Consider the following 24295-nt stretch of genomic DNA (forward strand, 5'->3'; position numbering starts at 1 on the left):
TCAGTAGTACCTCTTATTTTGACACCTTAATCTCCTGAGGGATTCTCACTCCTTTACATTTTCCCACCTAATCTTTACAACGATGGTCTTAGCTACCCCTGAATTCAAAACAATCTTAGGCATATACAAAATAACAGAAGTCGCAACTGCGAAAAATTTCAAATTCTCCCTTTGAAATGAGTAAGTCTCTTAGTGTTTGGATATGCTTTGTTTGGAGACGGTGCCTGGAAGGTGTATCTAAAGCCTCCACACTCAGCCTGAAACACAGAGGTTAGTAGATTGCACGTTTTGTGGCTTATAAAGCTTGAGGCAGCCTGTTTCCAAATGAGTGTGTCCTTCTTCCCTTTGTCTATTGATAGTTAGATCCAGAAAACCGTAAATAGTGGTGCGCCTGAAACAGGCAGAAACAGTCATTCAGGCTTCCTGCAGCTCTTGGGGACCTCTTTACTCGGTGCTTATAAAGCTCTGGATTTTCATTAACTGTGTAATCAGTCCTCACCTAGATGTCATATCTGACCTAAAAGTGTTCCTGGACCTCAGGCTCGTGCGTTCGTAAATCTGGTGTTTCAGAGCCCCCTGGAGATGCCTCATGATTCGAGCCTGGATGGGACGGACAGCTCTGGGGGCGGAGCAGTCAGTGACAGGCAGCCCAGGGTCTGTGTGCCTAGGGCTTTGGTCAGCTCACAGACCACCAACTTTCTCTTCCACCAACTCCTGTTTTGACCTAAACCTCCTCCTCCTTCTTGGTGTCTCTTTCAGGGCATCTCTGATGCTCGCATGGAATCTAGGGGTTCACTCTGACTGTTCTCTGCTCCTCACCGCCAAGCCAAATCCGCCCCAACTATTATTGCTGACTCTCATCCTAAATGCTGTGAGAATGCACCCCTCCTTCCCATCTCTTGCGCCTCGACCTAAGTGGAGCCTCCTCACTCGATCAGATTGTTTTGGTCTCCTTTCCCTGAATGCTCACCTTTCCAGGCCATCCTTTGGCTGTGGAATGAGCCTTGTGCAACACTGGCAAGGGCTCCCTGCTCTGCTCTTGGACTTTGATGAGCAGCGCTGTCCAGGTTCCTCATGCTCTCACCTCATCCTTCCTCCCCTGGGGCTCCCCCAACCAGAGCGCATCTCCCCACAGCCAGTCTTTGCCAGTGCGGTGCCTGCAGCTCATCTTCCCTCTTCACCAACAGACCATCCACCTCCAATCCCTTCTCTGCAAAGAAGCCTTCCCAGCTCTCAGCAGGCCACAGGGCTCTCCCCTGGTGTGAATGTCTGTGGAACTTGTTAACCACACCTTGGAGGGGAGATCCCACATGGAAGTTGTCATTTCTTAACTGATCACGGGCATGTCTTTTCTCCCCATGGCAAGAGAAAGATATATTTTAAGCACATTTGCAACCTGGATGTTGCCCTACTCCGATAAGAAACTATACAGTACTTTCCTCAGTTCATTTTGTTATTCCCGTTCAGGTAACCGAACTCAGGAATTAGCAATTCTCTGAGGATTTTTTTTTTTTTATATTGAACTTTTGCAGTGAAGGGAGAGTTTGCCAATAAATTGATGTATGTGGAGGGGAGGTGAGAAGGTTGCTATTTCATCACGTGTTTTGGTTTGGTTTTCTAGAACTGATGAGCTTGAAATATCTAATATACTTAGAGCTGATGCCAAATAAATGGATGAAACTTAAACCCTCTATGACAGTAACTTCCTCTTTAAAAGAACCGCTCCTGCCCCTAATCTGCATATAAAAACTGAGTCAGGTCACAAGCCAACAGAGATTTCCTGCTCCCCTGTGGATCGTGTGTAAATGGAGCTCGTTCTCTCTGGAGCGTCTCCCTGGAAGACTGGACAGCCTTTGCAGAAGCATCTGGCAACGTGCTTTCGGAAGAACTGTAAGAGATAGCTTCGGAACTTCTCCCCGACGAAGGCGTAGATGATGGGGTTGATGCAGCAGTGTGTCATCCCCAGGGTCTCTGTCACCTGCATGGCTTGGTCCAGCCTATTAGAGTCACTGCAGTTATTCAGGCCAAAGAATTCCTGGAAGGTGCTCAGAAGAAGGACGATGTTGTAGGGAGCCCAGAAGAGAAAGTAGACAATCATGACGGCAAAGATGAGCCTCACGGCCTTGTGCTTCTTCTTCTCGTTGCGACACCGAAGCAGGGTTTTTAGGATTCCCGAGTAGCAGACGATCATGACAAGCAGTGGCAGCACCAGGCCCAAGATGACTATCTTTAAAGTTTGGAGGTTCTTCCAGAAATGATACCGACTGGATGGAAAATGAGGGCTGCATGTATAACGAGAACCCTCTTTCTGGGATTTGGTAAAGATGATTCCTGGGAGAGAGGCAAACACAGCCACCACCCAGGTGACCCCACTTGTCACCACCCCAGAGGTGACTGTCCTGGCTTTCAAAGCAAACACAGCATGGACGATAGCCAGGTACCTATCAATTGTCAAGAGGATGATGAAGAAGATTCCAGAGAAAAAGCCAATGAAATAGAAGCCCGTGAAAAACTGGCACGTTATATCTCCAAAGACCCACTGGTCTGCAGCATAGTGAGCCCAGAATGGGATGGTGATGATGAAAAGCAGGTCAGAGACGGCCAAGTTGAGCAGGTAGATGTCAGTCATGCTTTTCAGCTTTTTGCAGTTGATCAGGGTGAGGACGACCAGAATGTTACCCACAAAACCAAAGATGAACACCAGCGAGTAGAGCGGGGGCAGGAGCTGGGCTGCAGTTTGTCTCACATTGACTTTTTGGCAGGGCTCTGACATCCCATAATCAATGTCGTAGAGGGGACTTGATGTTTGATAATCCATTTTGCTCGACTCTGTGAATAAAGAAGAGATCTTTTTTAAAGTCCTAGAATGTCCTTAACAGTCCGTCATGAATGCAAACTATCTTAAACACCAGTAGATTTTAAAAGTTGATACATAGATTTCTACATTTAACTGAAGTCCCTTTTTTGGTCAAACAGTGAACTTCTGTAGTAAGGGATGTTTGTTGCCTGCTTCTCTGCTTACTAGATGGAGAGTATCATCTCACCAAATAAAATCTTATGTTGCGTAGCCATGTGGAGTGAATGAAGCTGTGATAACAATGTCCAGAAACCGGGTCAGGCACCGTCCGACACTGTCTTACAATCTATTCTGAAGCTGCCATTCCCAGGAGTTAGCTTACACACAGCATCATTACGAGCGTGCTGGTGGTAATGAACAGTTCCCCAGGGTGCCCTGCCTGCCAAACATTGTTCCAGGCTTCACTTCCATTCATTCAGTTAATCCTCAAGGTGACCCAGTGAGGCGGGTCAGGTTATTGTCCCCATTTTGCAAATAAGGGCCTCAGAGCACAGAGAGGTTGAGTAACTTCGCCAAAGACACACAGTGAGGAAGCAACTAGTTTTGAATGCAGGCAGCCTGTACTCTTATCCGTCGTGGTCCCCTATCTTTCACTCTTTGGTGAGAGAACTAAAAACAGGACTGTCAGCCTGGTGCCTCAGTGTAGTCAAAATGAAACAGGCTGATGCCTGAGTCCCCTGAGAAGGTCATAGGAACCAGCAGCCAGTTGTGAAATCCAGACTGCCATTCTCACATTTTCTCTGAAGTTTGTGTTTGTAGTTTCTGAGCTGCTATGGTTAAGAGCTCCCACACATACATAAAAATGACCAAGTGGACAGTGTTTCATCTCCCATCATACATCCTGGGTTAGCTCAGTCCCTTCACGACCCACTGACTTGCCTGGTCTATTTAAGTTCCACTGCTTGATTGAGAGTTTTCCCTAATTAGTCCTTGTGAGTCTCAAACTCCTGGTACCTCAGATTAGGCAGCTGAGAGAAGCACACAGAAAATCTCACCTTTAAATTCTGAGCCAGAAAAAGAATCATACACTGAATATGCCATGAAACTTCATTTGATATTTGTAACTTGTTATTAATTTGGACAATTTTCAGGCTTCCTTCTTTTCTTGGCCAAAAAAAAAAAAGAAGACTTGGATGCAACTTCTGGTTAGGCGTCTGTTCAGAGGGCATCCTGATGAGGAGGTTTTAGTTCTCCTTACCAGAAGATCATCTCTGTCAAGGTTTTGGCCAATAATCATCATCTCTCTGAAAAATCTTTCTTATGAAAGGTGAGGGCTTTTAAAAATAATATTGCTCCCTTTAAAGTTTTTCATTCATAATCATGTTTTGTATCTTTGATGTTATCACAGTTTGAAACCATTCTGAAATCTAACTTTTTACTTAAAGATAATATTTTAAGATAGTTCAGCGAGCACCTGGTGTTTTTCTAATGTCTTCCATGGTTTCCTGCAAAGGCTTTTACTCATCACACAAGCTGAGCTAAGTAATAGGCAAAGTGGCTGAGAGGTGACTTACCGAGAGAGATTCTCGCAGGGGGACAGATGTCTTAGTTCCTCTGACCAGTTGAGCTGTGCAAATCAAACATACAGACAGCATAAAAGAAGGAAATGCACAGTTTCTTCTGAATTGGGGGCGGAGTTTTAATGAATAAGTATGTGGCAGTGCAGAAAATCATCAGAGAACAGTCTTTTTTTCTAAAAAAAAGAAAAATTGAGCTTGAAATAGACTAGAAAATAGATAGCTGGTCTGAAAGCTTATTCATGGGCTTCCCTGATTACACAGTTTCTTTCTGGTTCTCAGTTCATCCAACCACACAGTCTGTTAGAAAACAGAAAGAATTGAAGGGAAAACAGAAAGAATTGAAGGGTAATAGAACTAGAAGAACATTCATGTCCATCTAGTCAAAAGCCCTCATTTTACTGAAAGAAACTGCTGGCCAAGAAGCAAATGATTAGGAGGACTTAAGACCGCAGGGCTTATCAACGGGGAGGCTCAACGGGTGAGAGATTCTGACCCCCTTGCCGTTTGTCTTCCGTGAAAGCCAGCTGAAACCAGCTCTGAAGTGAAGGGAACATCCCACCTTAACCCCGTGCTCCCCTTTATCTGCTCTCCCCTCACCCCCCTTGCCTGCCACGACTCACACACATATGCTCACCACCCAATACTGTTTTCCTCTGCAAACTAAAATAACTGGTTGCTTAAGGGTTTTTACTCTACCTTTACCTGTGAGCTAAACATGTTGCCCATCTTTCTCCAGATCAAGCATCTTGGGAGCATGTCATTATGAATTTTCACTCTCCCTATCCACTGTTTTGCAGCCCTCCAAGCCAGCAGGCATTTGTGAGTGCCTGTATTCTGCCAGGGATGTAGGCAGCAGAGTTCCTCACTCCAAGGATACAGTCTATCTGGAATTTCTGTGAGAATTTTTCAACACAAAACAGGCAACAAATGGCAGAAGAATAGGGTCAAGTTCAAGATTCGATTTCAATATTATATGCAGTCACCCCAGGCTTCCTTGGTGGTTGGTTACTTATCTATAAATCTTAATTGTAGACCACAAAACCAAGAACATAGTGGAGAGTCAGCGCCACAGAATAAGAAGCACTGGCTTGTGATCTGAGGAGACCCCAAACCTGTGGAAGTGGCCTCTACAGTCAGGTTGCCTGAGCTCGAAGCCTCGCCCTACCCTCAGCTTTCTTATCTGTGGAGTGGGCTGAATAATGGTAGTTGCTTCATGGGTTTGTTGGGAGGATTACATGAGGCATCCATGTCCAGAATTTAGCACATAGTATACACTCAATAAACATCAGACTCCTAGTTACTCATTCAGTGATCCTTTCTTAGAGAGATTTATTATATAAAATTCTAAAAAAATTCGTTCCCTGTGGGGTCCTTGTCTAGAGCATATTAGTATCAGCAAAATAGAAGCTGAAAGGGAGAAGCTAACCACTGGTGCCATTAGGGATATGACTGCTGGGAAAAGCCAGAAAAGCACAGAAGGACCCAGCAGCTGGTAATCACAACCAGGACAGTGAGTTACGAAGAAGATGTTCAAGTTCATACAAGAGGCAGCAGTTGAGAACTGGACTCTAGTCATGAGGCTGGACTTAACACCCAGCTTCACTCTTTACTACTTGATCTGTACAAGTTACTGAAACTCTCCAGACCTTAGTTTTCTTACCTGTAAAATGGGGGGAAAAAAAGCCCCAAACACAAACCTACTCGACAGATCTGTGGTTGAGATCAAATGACAGAACGAGTTGTAGAGTCTTTTGTAGGTACCGGCTCTCTGTGGGCTAGTTAAGCAGCGACGTACAAAGTATGCTTGAGAAAGCGTTCACAAAATGTGTAGCAAATAAATTAATACAGAATTTCACAGGAAATGGGGAATATAGTTTTGGCTGGTTGAAGAGAAGCCTTATGTTCAGTGGTAATACACTGGGTAGAACTCTCAGATGCTGCCAGACAAATGTTGCTTTTCTGTGTGTGGCATTGGTTGCCTTGTATTTTATTGATACTTCACCATGTGGAGCTGGGGCTTTGCCCTGTGTTCTGTGGGTCTTGTCATCTGGGTGGCTGTGGAGTTGAGGGCACACTCACCCCCAGAGGGCAGCGTGGAGTAGTGGAGCAGGCTCGAAGTTGCCCATACTGGGCTGCTGGCTCGCTGTGTGCCCTTGGCAAGATACTTCCCCTCTCTGAGCTTCTGTTTCCCCATTCTGTGAAATGATGTGCTAGACTTGGGGTCCCCAAGGGACCTCTCCCCTTAAATACAAAATGACTCCATGGCCAAGTTGGTTTGGAAAATACCACATTTGGGCAATACAGGGTGAGGATTCACAGGCTGAAACAAGGAAGCACAGCTTAGCAGGGTGCGTGACCCCCTTTTAGGGGGACATTCAGGTCACCTCTTGGGGTAGGGGTTCATCCCAGGGATGCACAAGGAAGGGAGGACCCATGGGAACGTCTCTCTCTACGTTCGGCTCTCTGCATAACATGATATGTGGGACTTTTCCTGTTGTCCCGTGTTGTCCCATAGCAACAGTAAACCAGCAGTGTATCATGCTGTGACTTAGTTTTGCCATCTCCGCTTCTTTTTTTACCTTGGCCCTCCCAGTTTCCCAGTTTGCAGGGCTCTGGTTCTGTTATGTATGGCCTTCAGACTCTCCATGAGAAATGATCTTTTGACTGGTTTGCTGCTCTGGACTTGATGCCCAGCCCTCCTTGTGGGGTGCTGGCCAGGCTTCCAGTAGCTGCTCCACTTTGAGTCATTACACCCGAGTTCCGAGGGCTGCTTCTCTCTCTGGACTCAGAGCTTCATCCACAAGATGGGGAGGACATTGAATTTCTTCCTTGGGTTCAAAGGGCCAACTGCATGAGCTCAATGAGCTGAAACCCTGACACAGCAGCTCACACGAACAGACAGGGGCTCACGCTGACTCTAGGTCAATGTCAACAGTGAGACGGACTGAAAAAATAGCAAGTGAATCTTTTCGTTTTTAAAACAGGTGTCTAACTCTAAAACCAACACATGCTTATTGTATCAAGTTAGGAAAAACAGAAAAATAGAAAGTACGGAAAAAATTAGACATTCTCACAATCTCAAAACAGTCCCTCTTAACACATGATGTGTTTTAATCCACACCTTTTCCCATGCATACTTTCTGATTAATTGTTCTCACACACATTCCAGTTCTTTATGCTGCTTTTTTTTTGCTAAAGATTACAGTGTAGGCATGTCCTTATGTTATTAAAAATTCTTTATAAATGCAGCTCTTTAATTATTATTTTTATTGAGGTATAACTTACATGCAGCAAAGCGCACTAGACCCAGGTGTACATCTTGGTGAAGTTTTGATACGCATACACCCTGTAGCCAGATGATAGGGAGTAGCCTTGTCACCCCAGAAAGTGCCCTTGTACCCCACCCAGCGGCAGGGGCCACTCTGACTTCTGTGCATGGATTAGATGTGCCTCTTCTTTAACTTCATATAAATGGCATCACAGACTCTGTCCTCTTTCTGGTTTCTTTCGTTCAACAGAATGCCGTAACTATATGTGACAGAGCTCTGTTAATAGGCGGTTGAGCCCTTTCCCTGGTTCACTCACATGGACAGCATGTTTTGAGTGTTGCTGTCAGTGCTCTGGTATCTCCACCAAGGAGGAAGCTCCCAGTGTTCCCAAAGCCCCCTTCACCAGGAGAGCCAGAGAATCCCCACGGTCCTCGAAGAAGTAGGAAGAATCCCTCCCCCCCTCCAACCAGTGTTACATTTTGCACTCATGTGCCTCAGCAGTGATGCTGGGGTCTCATGACTTCCAGTGTCCCTTCACCTTCTACCCCAGACACCCTTTGTGGCAAGCGGGGCTGGGAGGCCACCATGCTGTTCTCTCCACTCCCACTATGTCTGTTCGCTAGACCCTTCCCAGTATGACCCCTTTTCCCAGACCATGCACCACGTCCCCCTCACCCTGTGCAAATCATCAAACCAAGTAGACACTTACAGGCTGTCCACCTCATCGCTTTATTAGATATGTCCAGACCTGGTGGAAACCCCTTAACTCTGCTGGGAAGTCTGCTGTATGCATTTTGGGTATTTCTTTCAGATCACTGCCCAGACATGGTGCTGATGTAACCTTATGTGCGGTAACAGAAGTCTAAGGTGCTGATTAAGGTGTATACTAGACCCTCTGTGGTCTTCAATGGGTCAGGTCATACCTGCAGCTATGTGTTCGGCTCTCTACATAACATGATATGTGGGACTTTTCCTGTTGTCCCAGAGCTGGCAACTATGTATGGCCTGAGGCTGAGGGCAAAGAGGTGTTGAGTACCCGGAAGTTCTACAAAAAAACCACTGACACCTAGGATCACACACCTCCCCCAGGCCTTACTAAGAGTAACAGAATCAGCCCTGTGCCCCTAGTCACCATGACAACCCTTCTCACCCCATCCTGTGTAAGGAGACAAGTTTGGGCAGGAAAGGGTTATAGAAGTGGGTGGGGTTGATGGGAAGGAGGGTGGGGTTCCTCTCCCCAAAGCCAAAGGAGGGGCCTCTGAAAGAACCATGTGAGGAATGGGGGCTTGCGGGAAGGGGAGGCCAGTGCCTCATTCCTGGTTGGGGCATCCACTGGGCAGCAAACCAGCTGAGCCGGGAAGAGGAGATTGGAGACAGGTGATGGTGGAGATGGTGTGGCCGTGAGGCAGCAAGGATATCCCAAGGATGTCAAGTTATAAACATGGTGCTAGACGGGTGGCGTCTGGAGAAATTTCCAATCTCAGTCACCACACCCAGGGCCAGCCTTCCCCTGAATTCATGGGCTGCCTTGTAGAGGTCAGCTCACCAGCCCAGACACCTCTTCGCTCGTGTTGAGTTTCCTCTTGGCAGCCCTTGGTGGCCTTTGCTGCTGGCTAATCTCACCTGAGGCCATTTCAGTTTGTTAGGGAAATTTTTTTTTTTTAATTTTATTTATTTATTTATTTTTGGCTGTGTTGGGTCTTCATTTCTGTGCGTGGGCTTTCTCTAGTTGCGGTGAGCGGGGGCCACTCTTCATTGCGGTGCGTGGGCCTCTCACTGTCGTGGCCTCTCTTCTTGTGGAGCACAAGCTCCAGACGCGCAGGCTCAGTAGTTGTGGCTCACAGGCCTAGTTGCTCCGCGGCATGTGGGATCTTCCCAGACCAGGGCTCGAACCCGTGTCCCCTGCATTGGCAGGCAGATTCCCAACCACTGTGCCACCAGGGAAGCCCCGTCAGGGAAATTAAAAAAATTTTTTTTTTAATATTTATTTGGTTGCATCAGGTCTTAGTTGCAGCAGGCGGGCTCCTTAGTTGCAGCTCGAGGGCTCCTTAGTTGTGGCTTGCGAGCTCCTTAGTTGGGCATGCAAACTCTTAGTTGTGGCATGCATGTGGGATCTAGTCCCCGGACCAGGGATCGAACCCAGGCCCCCTGCCTTGGGAGCGCGGAGTCTTAACCACTGTGCCACCAGGGAATTCCCAGGGAAATTTTAATAATGAGAAAAAGTGAAAGTGGAAAGATAGGGTCTTGATGGCTTACTCCCAGGAGGCTGCAGGGCCTCTCTGAAAAAGTGCTCCAACTGCCCCAGTTGCCACAGATCGAAGAGGTTGGTATGGGGTGGACTGTGTCAAGCCCCAGCTCCACCAAAAGTCTTAAGATACCCATCACCTGGAATGATCATCTTTCCTGACATTTGCTTAACTCAGCCCACTTCGAACGTTCTCCCTAGAATAAAGGAGACTTGAGGTTTCTTCCACTTCTAGATATGGAGATAGTTGGCAACTTTCAAGTGGCAGTTTCTTCGGTGGCAATAGAATCCTACTGTAGCTATTATAACTGTGATGCAGGACTGTCACCGGGTTAGTCACCTTCTCCTCGGGGCTGTCAACAAACTACACGTGCACCTCTGTTTCTGTGCTTTGCACAGTGCATTGTGATTATTAATACTCTGTTCTCCCCCGCGCCTCCCCATCAGCCATCCCTGGACTAGGAAGTCTAAGAGCATGGGAATAACATATCCGTCGTTATGAACCCGCGCCAGTCTGGCACACGGTAGATCCTCAGGTGTGCTTGTCACAGTGAATCTCATGATGGAAAAACAAATAGACACTTTTCCAAATTTTACCTCTGAGGGCACCAGCTGCCTTATGCATCTGTTACCTTTTCTGCTTCTTAGCAGGCAACCCCCACGAGTCAGGGGCGTACCACAGTGAACATGGACCTCTTACTCCTGTGACCTGGGGCCGCTTTGTGGCTGGGGCCCTGGCTCTGCTCTTCCCGCTCACTCACCAGGCACCTGGGCTGAACTTGTGTTCTGGGACGGGCCTTCCTGTGGCTGAGCAGGGAGAGCCAGAGGCTCCACCCAGTCACTCGACACTGTCAGTTCTGCTCACTTTCTGTTGGCTGAGCCGGCTGAGGCTTGGGGGTGCGGGTCCCTCTTGAAGGGCGCGCTGCAAGTCACACGGCAAGGACTAGCATGTGTAATGACGGGGGGAAGGGAGTGAAAAGCTGTGAACCATAAGACAGTCTGTCGTACCACAGCATAACAAAGCAGGCAGTTTAAAGACTTTTATTGTGGTAGGAATACAGTATGAGATTTACCCTTTTAACAGATCTTTAAGTGTACAATACAGTATTGTAGGCACACTGTTGTAAAACAGATATTTAGAACTTACTCATCCTGTATAACTGAAATTCTATGCATGTTGATAAATGGATAAAGAAAATATGGTTAATACATCTAAGGAATCTTATTTCACCTTAAGAAAGAGAAATCCTGCAATATGCAACAACATGGATGTACCTGGAGGACAGGATGCCAAGTGAAATAAGTCAATCACAGAAAGATAAGAACTGCATAATTCCACTTATATGAGGAATCTAAAATCATCATACTCATAGATGGAAAGAATAGGATGGTGGTTGTCAGAGTTTTGGGAGAAGAAGGACAGGGTAGTTGGCAATCAGACAGTTTTTCTTTTAAAACAATATAGTTAAGAGTATTGATTCATTTTCCAAGTCATAGTTTTTTTTTTTTTTTTTTTTTTTTTTGCAGTACGCGGGCCTCTCACTGCTGTGGCCTCTCCCGTTGCAGAGCAGAGGCTCCGGACGCGCAGGCCCAGCGGCCATGGCTCACGGGCCCAGCCGCTCCGCGGCATGCGGGATACCCCTGGACTGGGGCATGAACCCGCGTCCCCTGCATCGGCAGGCAGACCCCCAGCCACTGCGCCACCAGGGAAGCCCCAAGTCATAGTTTTTTAAAACAATATTTATGTTTCATCATCATCAAAACAAAATTTAATGCATTCATTAGGATAATATAAATATCTGCAGGTGAAGCACCGCCCCCCTCCCTTGCAACACACACACATCTTTCTGAAACCTTCTTTAGCCATGAGGCAAGAAAGTAAAACCATAGTAACTTCCAGCTCCCCAGTTGCCAGGTTCCAGGAGCCTTGTGTTTCTTGCCTGCATCAGATAGGAAATGCACTAACATATATTTGTATTCTTAGCTCAGCCAAGATGAAAATCTCTGCTTATTTAAGTGAGCTTCTCCAATTCCTCTCCTTTACAAATAGGATTTAAAAGCTTTGATTAGGAGTCAGCTTGAATTAGAAGTTCCCACCAGCCAAAGAGGGGACCATTTGAGCATCAATAAGGACACTGGCAAGGCATGAAGCCTTCAAATAGGATTAAATCCACGACTTCCTAGACTTCCTAACAAGGCAAAAGAGATTTTTGGTAGCAAGTCAGAGAGAATAAAGACAGTTGAGATGACAGTTGTGGAGTGTGTGCTGTGATCCGACTGAGATTATTTAGATGCTACATCACCATAAGCTAGTAAATCCACAGATCAGAGACCTCCAACTCCCTAATCAACATTTATTTATGAACCGGTGGTCTCCCAAACATACCACGTGCTCCACCAACACCAGAATTGTCTCTATGACTAATACAGTATTTTTAGGCATGGCATAATAGTAACTCTTAAAGTGGTACTTTACCACAATTGCAAGTTGCAGTTTTCAGCTTTAATTTTTACTTTACATTGAAAAAAATGTGTGTGTGTGTATATCTGAATTCTTTGCCTGTATGCAAAAATGAGGTGCTGGAAGGTAATTCGGAAGACATTTTTTTCCACCCTATCTAGCGTCTTCCTCATCTAGGCCTGCCCTGCCTGGTAATAGACCCTGAGGTTACAGGCCGATGTTTGATTTCCAAGACAGGCCCCTTCTCTGCTCTGAGCACATACCCCAGTATCCTCACCAATTGTCTTCCCTCTCCAGGGCCCAACAGGGGGTTCTTGTTGCACAGTTTCCTTCACATTCTCCCCAAAGCTGCTCTCCTGGACCGCTACAAACCGGCTTTTGGAGTAGGGTAATCCTCCAGGCAGAGTTATGTGATAAAGGCTGCAGGAGGACAGGTGGGCAGCGGCAGCAGGAAAGCAGGAAGAGCCTCAAGGAAACAGACACCATCAGATCCAGAGACATGAGGCCTATTAAGTGTTCTAACGCATCCTTCCTGGCTTCTGCTCTTAGCTGATTCTGGAAACATTCCTGCACATCCTGCTGCGAGCTTACCCCTCCACTCCTGATGGAGGAACTCACTAGTGCCTACCCCTTTCTCAAAATCACGACCTCCAACCCTCCCGTTTCCAAGCGAGGGCTTTTATTTTTTCATCTCATTAAAGATTATGCATATTTTTATAAACAAACACTTTAGTAAATATTAAAGATTTATTTATTCATTTTATATTTTATTGCTGCATTGGGTCTTTGTTGCTGCACATGGGCCTTCTATAGTTGCGGTGAGCAGGGGCTACTTTTCGTTGCAGTGTGTGGACTTCACATCACGGTGGCTTCTCTTGTTGCAGAGCGTGGGCTCTAGGCGCGCGGGCTTCAGTAGTTGTGGCACACGGGCTTAGTTGCTCCACGGCATGTGGGATCTTCCCGGACCAGGGCTTGAACCCCGTGTCCCCTGCATTGGCAGGCGGATTCTTAACCACTGTGCCACCAGGGAAGTCCTTTAGTAAATTTTTGTATAGGGGAATGAGGCCTAAGAAGCACATGAACAATGGGGCAAGATACTGAATAGATTTCAAATGTAGGGTGCGTGGTTGTCATAGCTAAACCATAATAAAGCAGAAATGTGTCATGCATTTAGCAGAAGGGGGATCATGGACCCAACCAAAGCTTCTAGAAAGTTCTTACAGTTCCTAAGCTCTCCATGAGCTGGGGAAGCTGCCAAAGTTAAATACAGTAGGAGATGGTGCTAAGGGAGAGCAAAGCCCTTACCTGCATCCTCGTCCAGGCTCAGCCTTGTTGACACTTCCTCCTCCTTCTCCTTGGTCCTGACCCCACTCCCCCTTGTTCCATTCACCTGTGCCTGTCTCGTTCTCTTCCCCACCTCCAGCTGATTAAAGAGATTGATAGAATCAGAGAGTGAGCAAAGTGGTGATGAGGGGGGAAAGAGCAAAAGCACAAGGCAAAGTGACATTTTCCAGGAACTGCGATGAGCTCGTTGGAGAGTCCAGGTCTCTGCCCACAGTTGTTCTGGAATATTCCCTGAGCACATGTTGGCTCTACAAGGAATGACACAAGTCTGTCTTGGTTCACACAACCCTGAGGTTCCTGGGCACTTGCTTTAGAGACTTAGAGTCCTCTATTCTTCAACAAACTGTGGAGGCTTATCATCGTATATAGATTTCTGTCTCCCTTTGGAAATAACAAGCGAACTGCTACTCCTCTACAAAACAGCCGAGACTTCCTGCTCCCCAGTGGAAGGGGTATATGTTGAACTCACTCGATCTCCTGTCTCCCCGTAGAAAACTGGGCATTGTTTGCAGAGGTGTTTGGCAATGTGCTTTCGGAAAAACACAGAGAGATACCTTCTGAACTTCTCCCCGACGAAGGCATAGATGATGGGGTTGATGCAGCAGTGCATCAGCCCCAGGGTCTCGGTCACCTGCATTGCTTGGTCCAGCTGACTGCTGTTCTTACAGTTACTCAGGCCAAAGAATACCTGGAAGGTGCTTAGGAGAAGGACGATGTTGTAGGGAGCCCAGAAGAGAAAGTAGACAATCATGATCACGAAGATGAGCCTCACAGCCTTGTGCTTCTTCTTCTCGTTGCGACACCGAAGCAGGGTTTTTAGGATTCCCGAGTAGCAGACGATCATGACAAGCAGTGGCAGCACCAGGCCCAAGACACTTCTCATTATTGTATGGAAATTCTTCCATACTAGTGGAAAATAAGGGGCGCAGGCATAACCAGAATGTTCTTCTTGGGATTTGATAAAGATGATTCCTGGGAGAGAGGCAAACACAGCCACCACCCAGGTGACCCCACTTGTCACCACCCCAAAGGTGACCGTCCTGGCTTTTAAAGCAAACACAGCATGAACGATAGCCAGGTACCTGTCGATTGTCAAGAGGATGATGAAGAAGATTCCACCAAAATAACCAATGTGATACAGCCCTGTGAAAAATTTACACATCACGTTCCCAAAGACCCACTGGTCTGCAGCATAGTGAGCCCAGAACGGGATGGTGAGGAGGAACAGCAGGTCAGAGACGGCCAAGTTGAGCAGGTAGATGTCAGTCATGCTTTTCAGCTTTTTGCAGTTGATCAGGATGAGGACGACCAGCAAGTTGCCCACAAAACCAAAGATGAACACCAGCGAGTAGAGTGGGGGTAGGAGCCGGGCTTCAATTTGTCCCACAGTGGTCTTTTGGCAGGGCTCACTGTAATCATAGTCATAACTGGTGGTGGGTTCTTCATCGTTCTCCTTGATATTTGTTGTAAACAGAGAATGAGATGTGGAAAGCACATCGTGGCTGAACTGGGGAAACGTATCATTGCCATCCATCTTCCTTTGTCCTGTAAACAAGAGGACTAGATGATGACACACAACACAACGGCTGCGATCCCCAATCTTACCAAGGTCCCTGCTCCACTTAAGCAACGTCCTAGGCTTTGTCTTTGCTTCACAGCCATCTCCTTGAAACGTGTGTGCTAGTTCATCACTTCCCCTTATTCCTGGTTGCAGACACCAGTCATCTCCTCACAGCCATTTCCCAACACCCTTGGCCTTCCCAGAGAGCCTGACTCTCGTGATAAGGCTGACCATATTGGACGCTTGCTTTCTCTAGCTCCTCTGCAGTGGTACAAGGCCTGTGACCCATTCCTGGATGATAGTATTTAAGGGGACTCCACTGGGGGCTTCTGGGGATGCTCATAATGAGCCACTGTGATTTGCATTTTCTGTTACCTGCCACCCAGAGTGTTCTGATATCTCTCTCAACTTTCTGTCTCCATCAGAAAACTTCTCTTGCCAGGGTTGCAATGACAACCCAATTTTTAAACACGCTGGCTTTCAGTTTCTTTTTCATCAAGCATTTGATCCTTCTGCTCACTTCTTCCATTTAAAACTTTTGGCTTGGGAATTCCCTGGCTGTCCAGTGGTTAGGACTCCATGCTTTCACTGTTGAGGGCGTGGGTTCGATCCCTGGTCAGGGAACTAGGATCAAAATATCTTGATATTACAGTGAATATCAAGGCCCCCCCCCCAAAAAAGTTAAAAAACAAACTAACAAAAAAACTTTTGGCTTCCAGGAGAAAAAGTGGCTCACCACTTCTTTTTCATTTTCTTTGTTGGTGTCTCTTTCCTCTGACCACACTGTAAGAGTCCCAGGCACCATCCTTGGCTCCCACTTCTTTACCATTTACCTCTTTACCCTTGCTCCAAAGTTCTTCCTGAATTGTGTTGTCTAATCTCAAGGTTCTAAGTTTCCTGTAGGCTAATGCTTCCCAAAGCTCTGCCTTCCAGTCCCACCTCAGAGTTGAATTTTCCATTGCCGACTGCATATCTCCCCATGGATTTATTCATTTAACCAATATTTATTGAGCACCTGCCAGGAGCCATACTCTATTTTAGGCACTGGAGATACAGCAGAGAGCAAAGTGGGTATCATATAGCCACCTCAAATTCAGCCCACCCCAAAACTGAACGCCCCTGGAAAGTTGCTTCAACTCGTAGATTCCTTATCTTGGCTATTGTCATTTACTCCATTACTTAAGAAGTAAGATTTGACATTGTCCTGGGTCCCCTCTTCTTCAGAAGATTAGGAGCCAGGGCTTTGGAGCCAAAAAGACCTAGATTTGACTCCTGCTTCCAAACTACAGTTGTGTAATTCGGGGCTAATTACTTCTTGAACTATCAGCTTCTTCATGTATAAAATAATAACTAAGCTGAGTTGCTATGGAAACAAAGACGTAGTGCAGCATCTGATACAGAGAAATGCTTTGTATTATTGCAACTAAGTCTTATGAATTCTCCCTCGTAAACACCTCTGAGTCCTCCCCTCTGCATCTCTTTCAACTGCCACTCTCTTGCCTCCTATACTTCTCACTTGTGGCTTTGCTGAGCTTTTTCATTTGTTCATGCCTTATTCTTAGCCATGCTCCCATTCAGTCTGTCTTCTCTGAAGCTGAAATTGGATCATGCACTTCTCAGTTTAAAACTGGAGTAGCCCCACGATTTGTATGTGGTGGGGCCTCAAAGGCAATGCCCAGACTACTCATCATGGCTTTTCTAAGCTCACTTCTTCTCAGCTTCATCTCTAATGACTTCTCAAATCCCAGATCCTGTGCTCCAGCCATACCCATCTTTTTTCCATTTCCCCCAGACTCATCATTTCCTTCAGGCTTTAGTGGTTGTGCACATGCTTGCCCCTCTGCTTAAAATGGCTAGTGAGCTCCTATTCATCCTGCAATACATCCTGCTCAAATTCCCGTTCTCCGTGAAGCCCAACCCACCTCCTCTGTCAAATCATTCTTATCTCATAACATTGTGTGTGCCTCTAAATAAGCACATTATCTTCTACACATTGTGTGCTGCTTGAGAGCAAGGACTAGGTCATGTTTCTGTCTTCAGCTCTTATGATGGCACCTGGCTAAAGGAGGCACCAATAAATGTTCATGGACAAAATACACAAAACTCGTAATAAGTGTGACAACTAACATCATTAGAATTGGTTCTCAAGAATATTCATTTTTTCCTGGCAATGACTGTGACTTTGTTTTTATCTGTGTATACACCTTATTCTTCAGTTTCTCTTGTGATTGATACATTTCACAGATTTTGAATTTCACAGCACTGAACTAGATTCTTTAAATCAGCAGCAACTAAATAATACCTCTCATCAAACTCGGGGGAAAAAAATGTATCCACCTAAAGAATTAAAACTATAGTAATTAATTGAGTGTTCCTTAAGCTCCCAGTGCTATGCTAAATACTTTGCGTACATTAATTAATTTAATCCTTGCAACCGTTTTGTGAGATCAGTATACATTTTACAAGTGAAGAAATAGAAGCATGGGTGGATTAAATGATTTTTCCCAAACTCACAAAGCAAGTAATGGCGGAGCTGGAATTTGAACCTTGGACTATACAATTTCAAAGGCCCTCAGGGGTTTTCATCTTCAGGCTCTGAGAGCAGAGATGGATGTAGAAGAACAAGTAACAGATTTTCTAGTTATTCTTCCATGCCTTGAACAGAACTTCTTTGGCATTTTAGCCTTAAAATCCACACACTTTCCCATACAAGCGTGCCCCACCCATACATACACAAGCGCACACACACACACAAACACACACACACACACGCGCGCACACACACCCTCAGAGACATTTCCGCCAGAAGATGAGCTCCATGAGGGCAGAGAGATTTGTTTAGCAATGAGCTATCTTGGTGCCCTAGAACCCAGGCTAGCACATAGAAGCTGCTAAATAAATATCAATTGAAAAAGTGAATAACAGCGAACTAGCAGGCTACAAGCTTCTGAGAAACAAAGGGCTACCCTGTGGACTAGACTCCCAGGTAATCCAGTGGGAGATCTTACAAAGACTAAAATATTGGAGATCCTTGCACACAGCCTTTTAGCTGCAGCAGGCCCCCTGGGCTGTTCTGTAGGTTAGTCTCCTCATCTGTACAGGAAGGTGTGGACTGGATCAGTGACTCTGAAATGCTGGCTTTAAGTATCATACAGGAAGCCTGTCAGTCACAAATATACAGCCCAGACCCTCACTCTGGTGATTCAGATTGTGGGTGAACTGCCCCAGCCACATCCACCATGTGTTTCCTATGCTTTGCTCTTCACCTGCCCTGGCCTCTCAAGTGCCAGCCACCTTCTCCTTTTTATTCCCTATTCCCATGTCACCCCAGTACACCTAGCTCCTACCACAGCCGACATGTAGCCAGCGAGCTGAAGGGTACTGGTTAATGTTTCACTTTCAAGTGTCAAGACACATCATCCAGAACTGATTAAAAGCTGCCTCCCAGAAAAGTGAATCCCTCACTTCAGCCTCTGAATTGAGGCAGGAGGTGCATTTTGGTGCAGGGCCTGGACTATCACGTATATGGACTGGAGGGGGGAAAATATGAGGTAGAAAGCTCCAGCTCTTCACAGTCCTTGGCGGCTGGGAGGGGCAGAGTGAGAGGAGCAGTAGTTGAGAAACCTGATTGTCCTACTTTCTTAATTGTCTTCTTTTAGCCCACTCTATCCTACCGCCTGAGCCCTGAGGGGGGTCTCCACTTTGCGGTTCCTCACTGCCATTGGGGTCTCTCTGACATTCCTGGTACCGATGCTGCCCTCCACCCGTTTCTCCTTTCTTGATCATCTCCCAAGTTCCTGGGCTGTGGAGACCCCCAGGGTGCTCCCAGTCCCTGCATCTCTAGCACTGAGGTGCTTCGAGCCTTTGGTTCAGAAAGTGATAGAAAAAACACCCCCAGCTCACCGGTAGATGGCTTCTTCCAAGTGGCACTGGTGTGTCAGGCTTCTCAGCAACTGAACCAAACAGATCTGGAGGTAGAAACTTGGTGTGCAGAAGTAGGAAATAAAGTTTCCTGCAGAAAGAGAAGGCGGAGATACAAGGGCAAGTAATGGTAAAGATTTGAAAAAAAGAATGATATAGTTCTTCTTTTCCAGCCAGGAACATTGTATACTAGGTTGAAGTCTCCAGAGTAGAATTAATTTTGAAATCTTGCTTATGCAACCTTGAGGGTAAGTTAGGCACACCCTGTGTCTGCTCCTGGGTCTAACAGCTCTGGGCTTCTTTATCTTGTGGGTCTCTATATCTGGAAATCTTCCACTCTCTTCTGCCAGTAATAATTTGCATGAAACGAGCACATCAGAATTTCATTTCCCAAGAAGATGAATGCTAATGGGGGCTGTTGGTGATGGTGGAGGAAATATAATTACGTTTTGTGTGACCATATGCACTGATTTCAGTGGCATCAAGGATTTGGGACTTCGTTAGAAATGTTATTTAGATACAGCTTCTTAATGAAAAGGGAAGGCTAAGTGGTCTCTTGTGTCAGAGATGTCCTTAGTAAGAAGGTGCTTAGCTGTTATAGGTTCCACTCCTCAGAAAGAAGTTTTGCTAAAAGAAAACACTAAAAGAGAAGCAAATTGTCACATACGAGGGATTCTCAATAAGATAAATGTTTTTCCTATAGCCGGCAAAACTATCCTTCAAGAGTGAGGGAGAAATTAGGACATTCCCAGATAAAAGAGTTTTTGTATGTTATTGAAGTTAAGCTATATATTTAAATTAAAACTTTGGGAGGTTAAATGTGACCCTCATTGTACCCACAAAGAAAATAGCTATAGAACATATACAAAAGAAAATAAAAAACGATATAAACATTCCACTACAAAAAAAAGTCAACTAAACACAAAGACAGTAAAGCAGGAAATGAAGGACAAAAAAGCTGTAAGGCACATAGAAAACAAATAGCAAAATGACAGAATGAAGTCCTGCCTTATCAGTAACTACTTGAAATGTAAGTGGATTAAATGCTCCAATCAAAAGATAGAGAATGATAGAATGAATTGACAAAACAAAAACATGGTCTAACTGTCAATAAGAGACTTTAGATCCAAAGACAAAAATAGATTGACAGTGAAGGATATTCCGTGCAAATCTTAACCAAAAGAGAGCAGAGGTAGCTATGCTAATATCAGACAAAATAGACATTAAGTTTGCAAGAGATAATGTTTGCAAGAGATAATGAAGAAGGACACTATATATTAATAAAAGGTTCCATACAGCAAGAAGATATAACAATTATAAACATTTACACCTAATGACAGATCATCAAAATATATGAAGCCAAAACTGACAGAACTAAAGACAGTTGTACAGTAATCATTGGCAACTTCAATACCCCACTTTCAGTAATGGATAAAACAACCATATAGAAGTAAGGAAATAGAGCACTTGAACAACACAATGAACCAACCAGATTTAACAGATGTATATACACAGCTCTACCAAACAACAGCATATGTGTTCTTCCCAAATGCACACGGGACATTTCCAGGATAGGCCATATAGAAAGAAGGATCTCATGCTGTAGGCTAGACAAATTTCTAAGCTTTGATTTCCCTAGCTATGAAACAAATAATAAGGCCTCTGGGGTCTGTGAGGTTTAAATAAATGTAAAGCGGCTAATACAGTGCCTAGTGTGTAGTAGGCTCTCAGTAAATCGTAGTGAATAACAATAAAACACTCAGGGAAGTTCAGGTGTCCTTTCTAGATTTCAATAAGTTGTGACCACGTATCCTGCATAAGACCTGTTTTTCGTGCTAAGCAAAAGGGCCTCAGGTTGTTCCTTAGAAGCAATTCCTTGCGTGAACAGGAACAGGGAAGTTCCCCAGTTATCTCCTAATGCGGTCTCTGGGCAGGGATCAGAAGGGTCTTTCTGAGGTTTCAATAACAAAATGGGTGATACTCACCCCAGCGTTACTGGGTCCACTTCCACTTAGGGAATCTCCTGATTCCAGCATCTCGCTGCTAGTTCCTTTGAGTCAGACTGTGATGGGGAAGGTCAAGACCCAGGAATTTTGCTGTTGCTGATTACGACTACTCTATTACTATTTCTGTCTACATACAAGACATCGTTGATTCCAGCTCTGTAATTTTATAAACAGAGAGATGTATAGAGGTAGTTAGTGGTAGAGCCAGGATTCAAATCTTTGTCTTATCTCTAGGGCAGGGAACAGAAGACACACTCAGCTGAGATTTTGAAGACTTGATAAGGATGAGAATGTGTACAGAGGGGTTGGCGGGGTTAAAAGGACCAGCAGGGGTGTAGGGGTGTTGAGGTGCCCAGAGATGCTAGCAAAAGTGGGAGCTGTTAAGAGTCAAAAGAAAAAACAGTGTCACCTGAACCCTGTTGCTAGCTGAAGATTGAAGGATACAGGCACTACTAGAAGTTACGCCAGGCAGGAGAGCAGGATCAGAAAGTACCCTAACCTCCTGCTCCCACTCTGATCTCCTGCCAGTGCTTCCTGGTGATTGAACCCAGCTAGAAGAGGGAGCAGCAGGGAGTCTAGGTGATGTAACCCATAGAAGTCAGCTTCCCAGGGCTCAGTGGATCTGGGGAGAATGGCAAATACCCACACAGCTATCGAGTCAAACATTTTTTTTCTTGTCACTTTGTTTTCACATGGTCCATATAGACAGTCGTAAAACTGGAAACTGAAGTAAGTACACCTTAGAATTCTTTATGCACGTGGAAAGAATTAGGAAAGATACTTTTCCTTGAGCTTGAGAACCCCACATCTGCTTGTTGGCACTGGGTTCATGGTTTCTGAAATTCTCAGTCTGGCAAAGGAGTATGACCTTTTGAGCAGACTTCGAGGAAAACACACCACCAGCCTCCTGTCTCTAGTGTGACTGCTGACTAAGCAGGGTCACATGGAAGGCATGGCCGTGGTCATCTCAAGGTGACCTGGGCCAGCAATGAAGAGCTGCTCAATTCTTCTGTAAACCAATGAAATAAAAATAGTTTGGGACTTTCCTGGTGGCACAGTGGTTAAGAATCCACCTGCCAGTGCAGGGGACATGGGTTCTATCCCTGGTCCGGGAAGATCCCGCATGCCATGGAGCAACTAAGCCTGTGCACCACAACGACTGAGCCTGCACTCTGGAGCCCACAAGCCATAACTACGGAGCCTGCGTGCCTAGAGCCCGTGCTCTGCAATGAAGAGTAGCCCCCGCTCGCAGCAACTAGAGAAAGCCCATGTGCAGCAACAAAGACCCAATGCAACCAAAAATAAATAAATAAATTTATTAAAAAAAAAAAAGTTCATGCTCCCTGAACGAAGAGGGAAGAACCAGACCAACACTGGCCATGAGAAGTTTAAGATTCTTGTTTATTCATACTCTGAAGGTCAGCAGCTGAGTTGGGGGTTAGACCATTGAAGCTGAAAGTTAGGTGTGTTCCAAGAACCTCTCTGCCCCTCCATGGATGGCATTACTCAACCAAATGAAAACATGGGGAAAAGCATGGCTGGAGAGAATGCTGCTGGGGCAAGGAGATAGGAAAGGTTTATCAACAACCTGAGGGAACTTTGAAGATGCCCCCTTGACATCGTCAGTTGGATTTGTTCAGTTGACACATTTAGAAGATAAACTGTTGCTGGTTTTTCAACAACGATGGTTTTGGTTGATTGTGGTTTCTATAGTTTGCCTGCTTCCTGTGACCTACTAAAATAGATTAGTGAGTTCTAGGATTTTACATTGTCAGTTTTGGTTAAAAACAATGATCTGGACTAATAACCATAGAAGCAGCACAGTTATATGTTCCTACATGTTCTGGTCATGTCTTCATAATAAAAATTGTGCAAACTTTTCCTACTGTTTTTGTTCCAAGTTACAAAGCAACACAACAGGGCATATAGTCACAGCAGGAAAGCCCAGAAACTACACCTGATTTTTGGAAAAGTGTCAAGTAATAGAGGTGAGACATGAATTTCTCCTTCGTTGTCCAAGTTCACTACCATCTCCAAGTGAACCAAGAACAGACTAGAACATGTGATGAAAAATAGAAATAAAAATGTCATCAAAAATGGTAATTTAAGTATTTATTAATTTAAGAGTGTAAGGGTAGCAGATTGGATGTTTCCATACCTTCAGGCCAAATAAACTTTGGGGCAATAGATGTGAAGTCAGAATCTTGAATACATTCACTTGCTATGAAGCCCCCTCAGGTGACTTAAGGTGATGTCACTTGAACTGTGTAGTAGGGAGATAATGCTGTGTTCTTCTGTAGCCCAGGTACTTGGAACTACTCTGTGACTAGAATCAGATCTTAGTCTAGATGCCTCAGAAGTGGCCTGCTCTGGGGAGGAAGCCTTGGCTGGGGATGGGTCAGAACAGAGTACTTAGAAGGCATTTTTAGCTGCCTCTCAGTACATGACAGCAGTGGGTTGGGGGCTGGTTCTAGGGAATGAGAAGCTAGAATTCACTCTCACCACCATTACCTGCCCCCCACCCCAAGGCATGGTGAGTAGTAGGAGGATGGGGCAAGTACCTACAGAATGAGGTTTCATACATGGCATTAAGGGCCATAGCTACTCCTCTCCTACCGCTGACATCATCTATTTGCCTATGTCTTCTGAGGTGTCCCAGGGAAGGGCATTATGCTGTACCCAACTGCAAGAAACCCAGATAATGCTCTTTGCCGGCACAAGTGGCATGAGAAGAAACCCATGAAGCTTGACGTGGCAGATTCTGATTGGAGGACATGACTGAGGCCTCATCCTGGGTTGCTGGGTGGGCAGTGGGTGATGGAAGATAGTAAGAGAGACCCTGATCAAGTGTGGGCTTGTTGGAGATATATACATATCCATGCTTTCAGCATGCTATATATATATATATATATATATATATATATATATATATGTATATGCATATATATATATATACACACACACATATGTATATATATATATAGCATGCTGAAAGCAAAAGTTGGTTCTTTGAAAAGATCAACAAAGTTGACAAACCTCTAGCAACACTGATTAAAAAGAAAAGATACAAATAACTAAAATCAGGTGAAAGTGTTTATTACTACCAAATTT

At 45.3% G+C, this 24295-nt stretch overlaps 1 protein-coding gene across 3 annotated transcripts; it reads right to left on the reverse strand.

The window, feature by feature from the left end:
- Positions 1 to 1141: 1141 nt before the first annotated feature.
- On the reverse strand, positions 1142 to 19458 carry LOC101274157 (C-C chemokine receptor type 5). Of its 3 annotated transcripts, XM_049716306.1 has the most exons (3): positions 19161 to 19458; positions 14251 to 15241; positions 1142 to 1901 (listed from the first exon to the last, which is right to left on the reverse strand). In XM_049716306.1, exons 2-3 carry the CDS (start codon positions 15228 to 15230, stop codon positions 1760 to 1762), a joined length of 1122 nt encoding a protein of 373 aa, XP_049572263.1. In that variant the 5' UTR covers positions 15231 to 15241; positions 19161 to 19458; the 3' UTR covers positions 1142 to 1759. The 3 variants fall into 3 exon arrangements, with proteins under 3 accessions (XP_049572263.1, XP_033268928.1, XP_004283897.1); XM_033413037.2 differs by lacking the exons at positions 14251 to 15241; positions 19161 to 19458 and adding an exon at positions 4372 to 5161 and having other exon boundaries at positions 1142 to 2829; XM_004283849.4 differs by lacking the exon at positions 1142 to 1901 and having other exon boundaries at positions 12787 to 15241; positions 19161 to 19452.
- Between the last annotated feature and the right edge of the window lie 4837 nt (positions 19459 to 24295).

This window comes from Orcinus orca, chromosome 10 (assembly GCF_937001465.1).
Source record: "Orcinus orca chromosome 10, mOrcOrc1.1, whole genome shotgun sequence".
Taxonomy (NCBI): Eukaryota; Metazoa; Chordata; class Mammalia; order Artiodactyla; family Delphinidae; genus Orcinus; species Orcinus orca.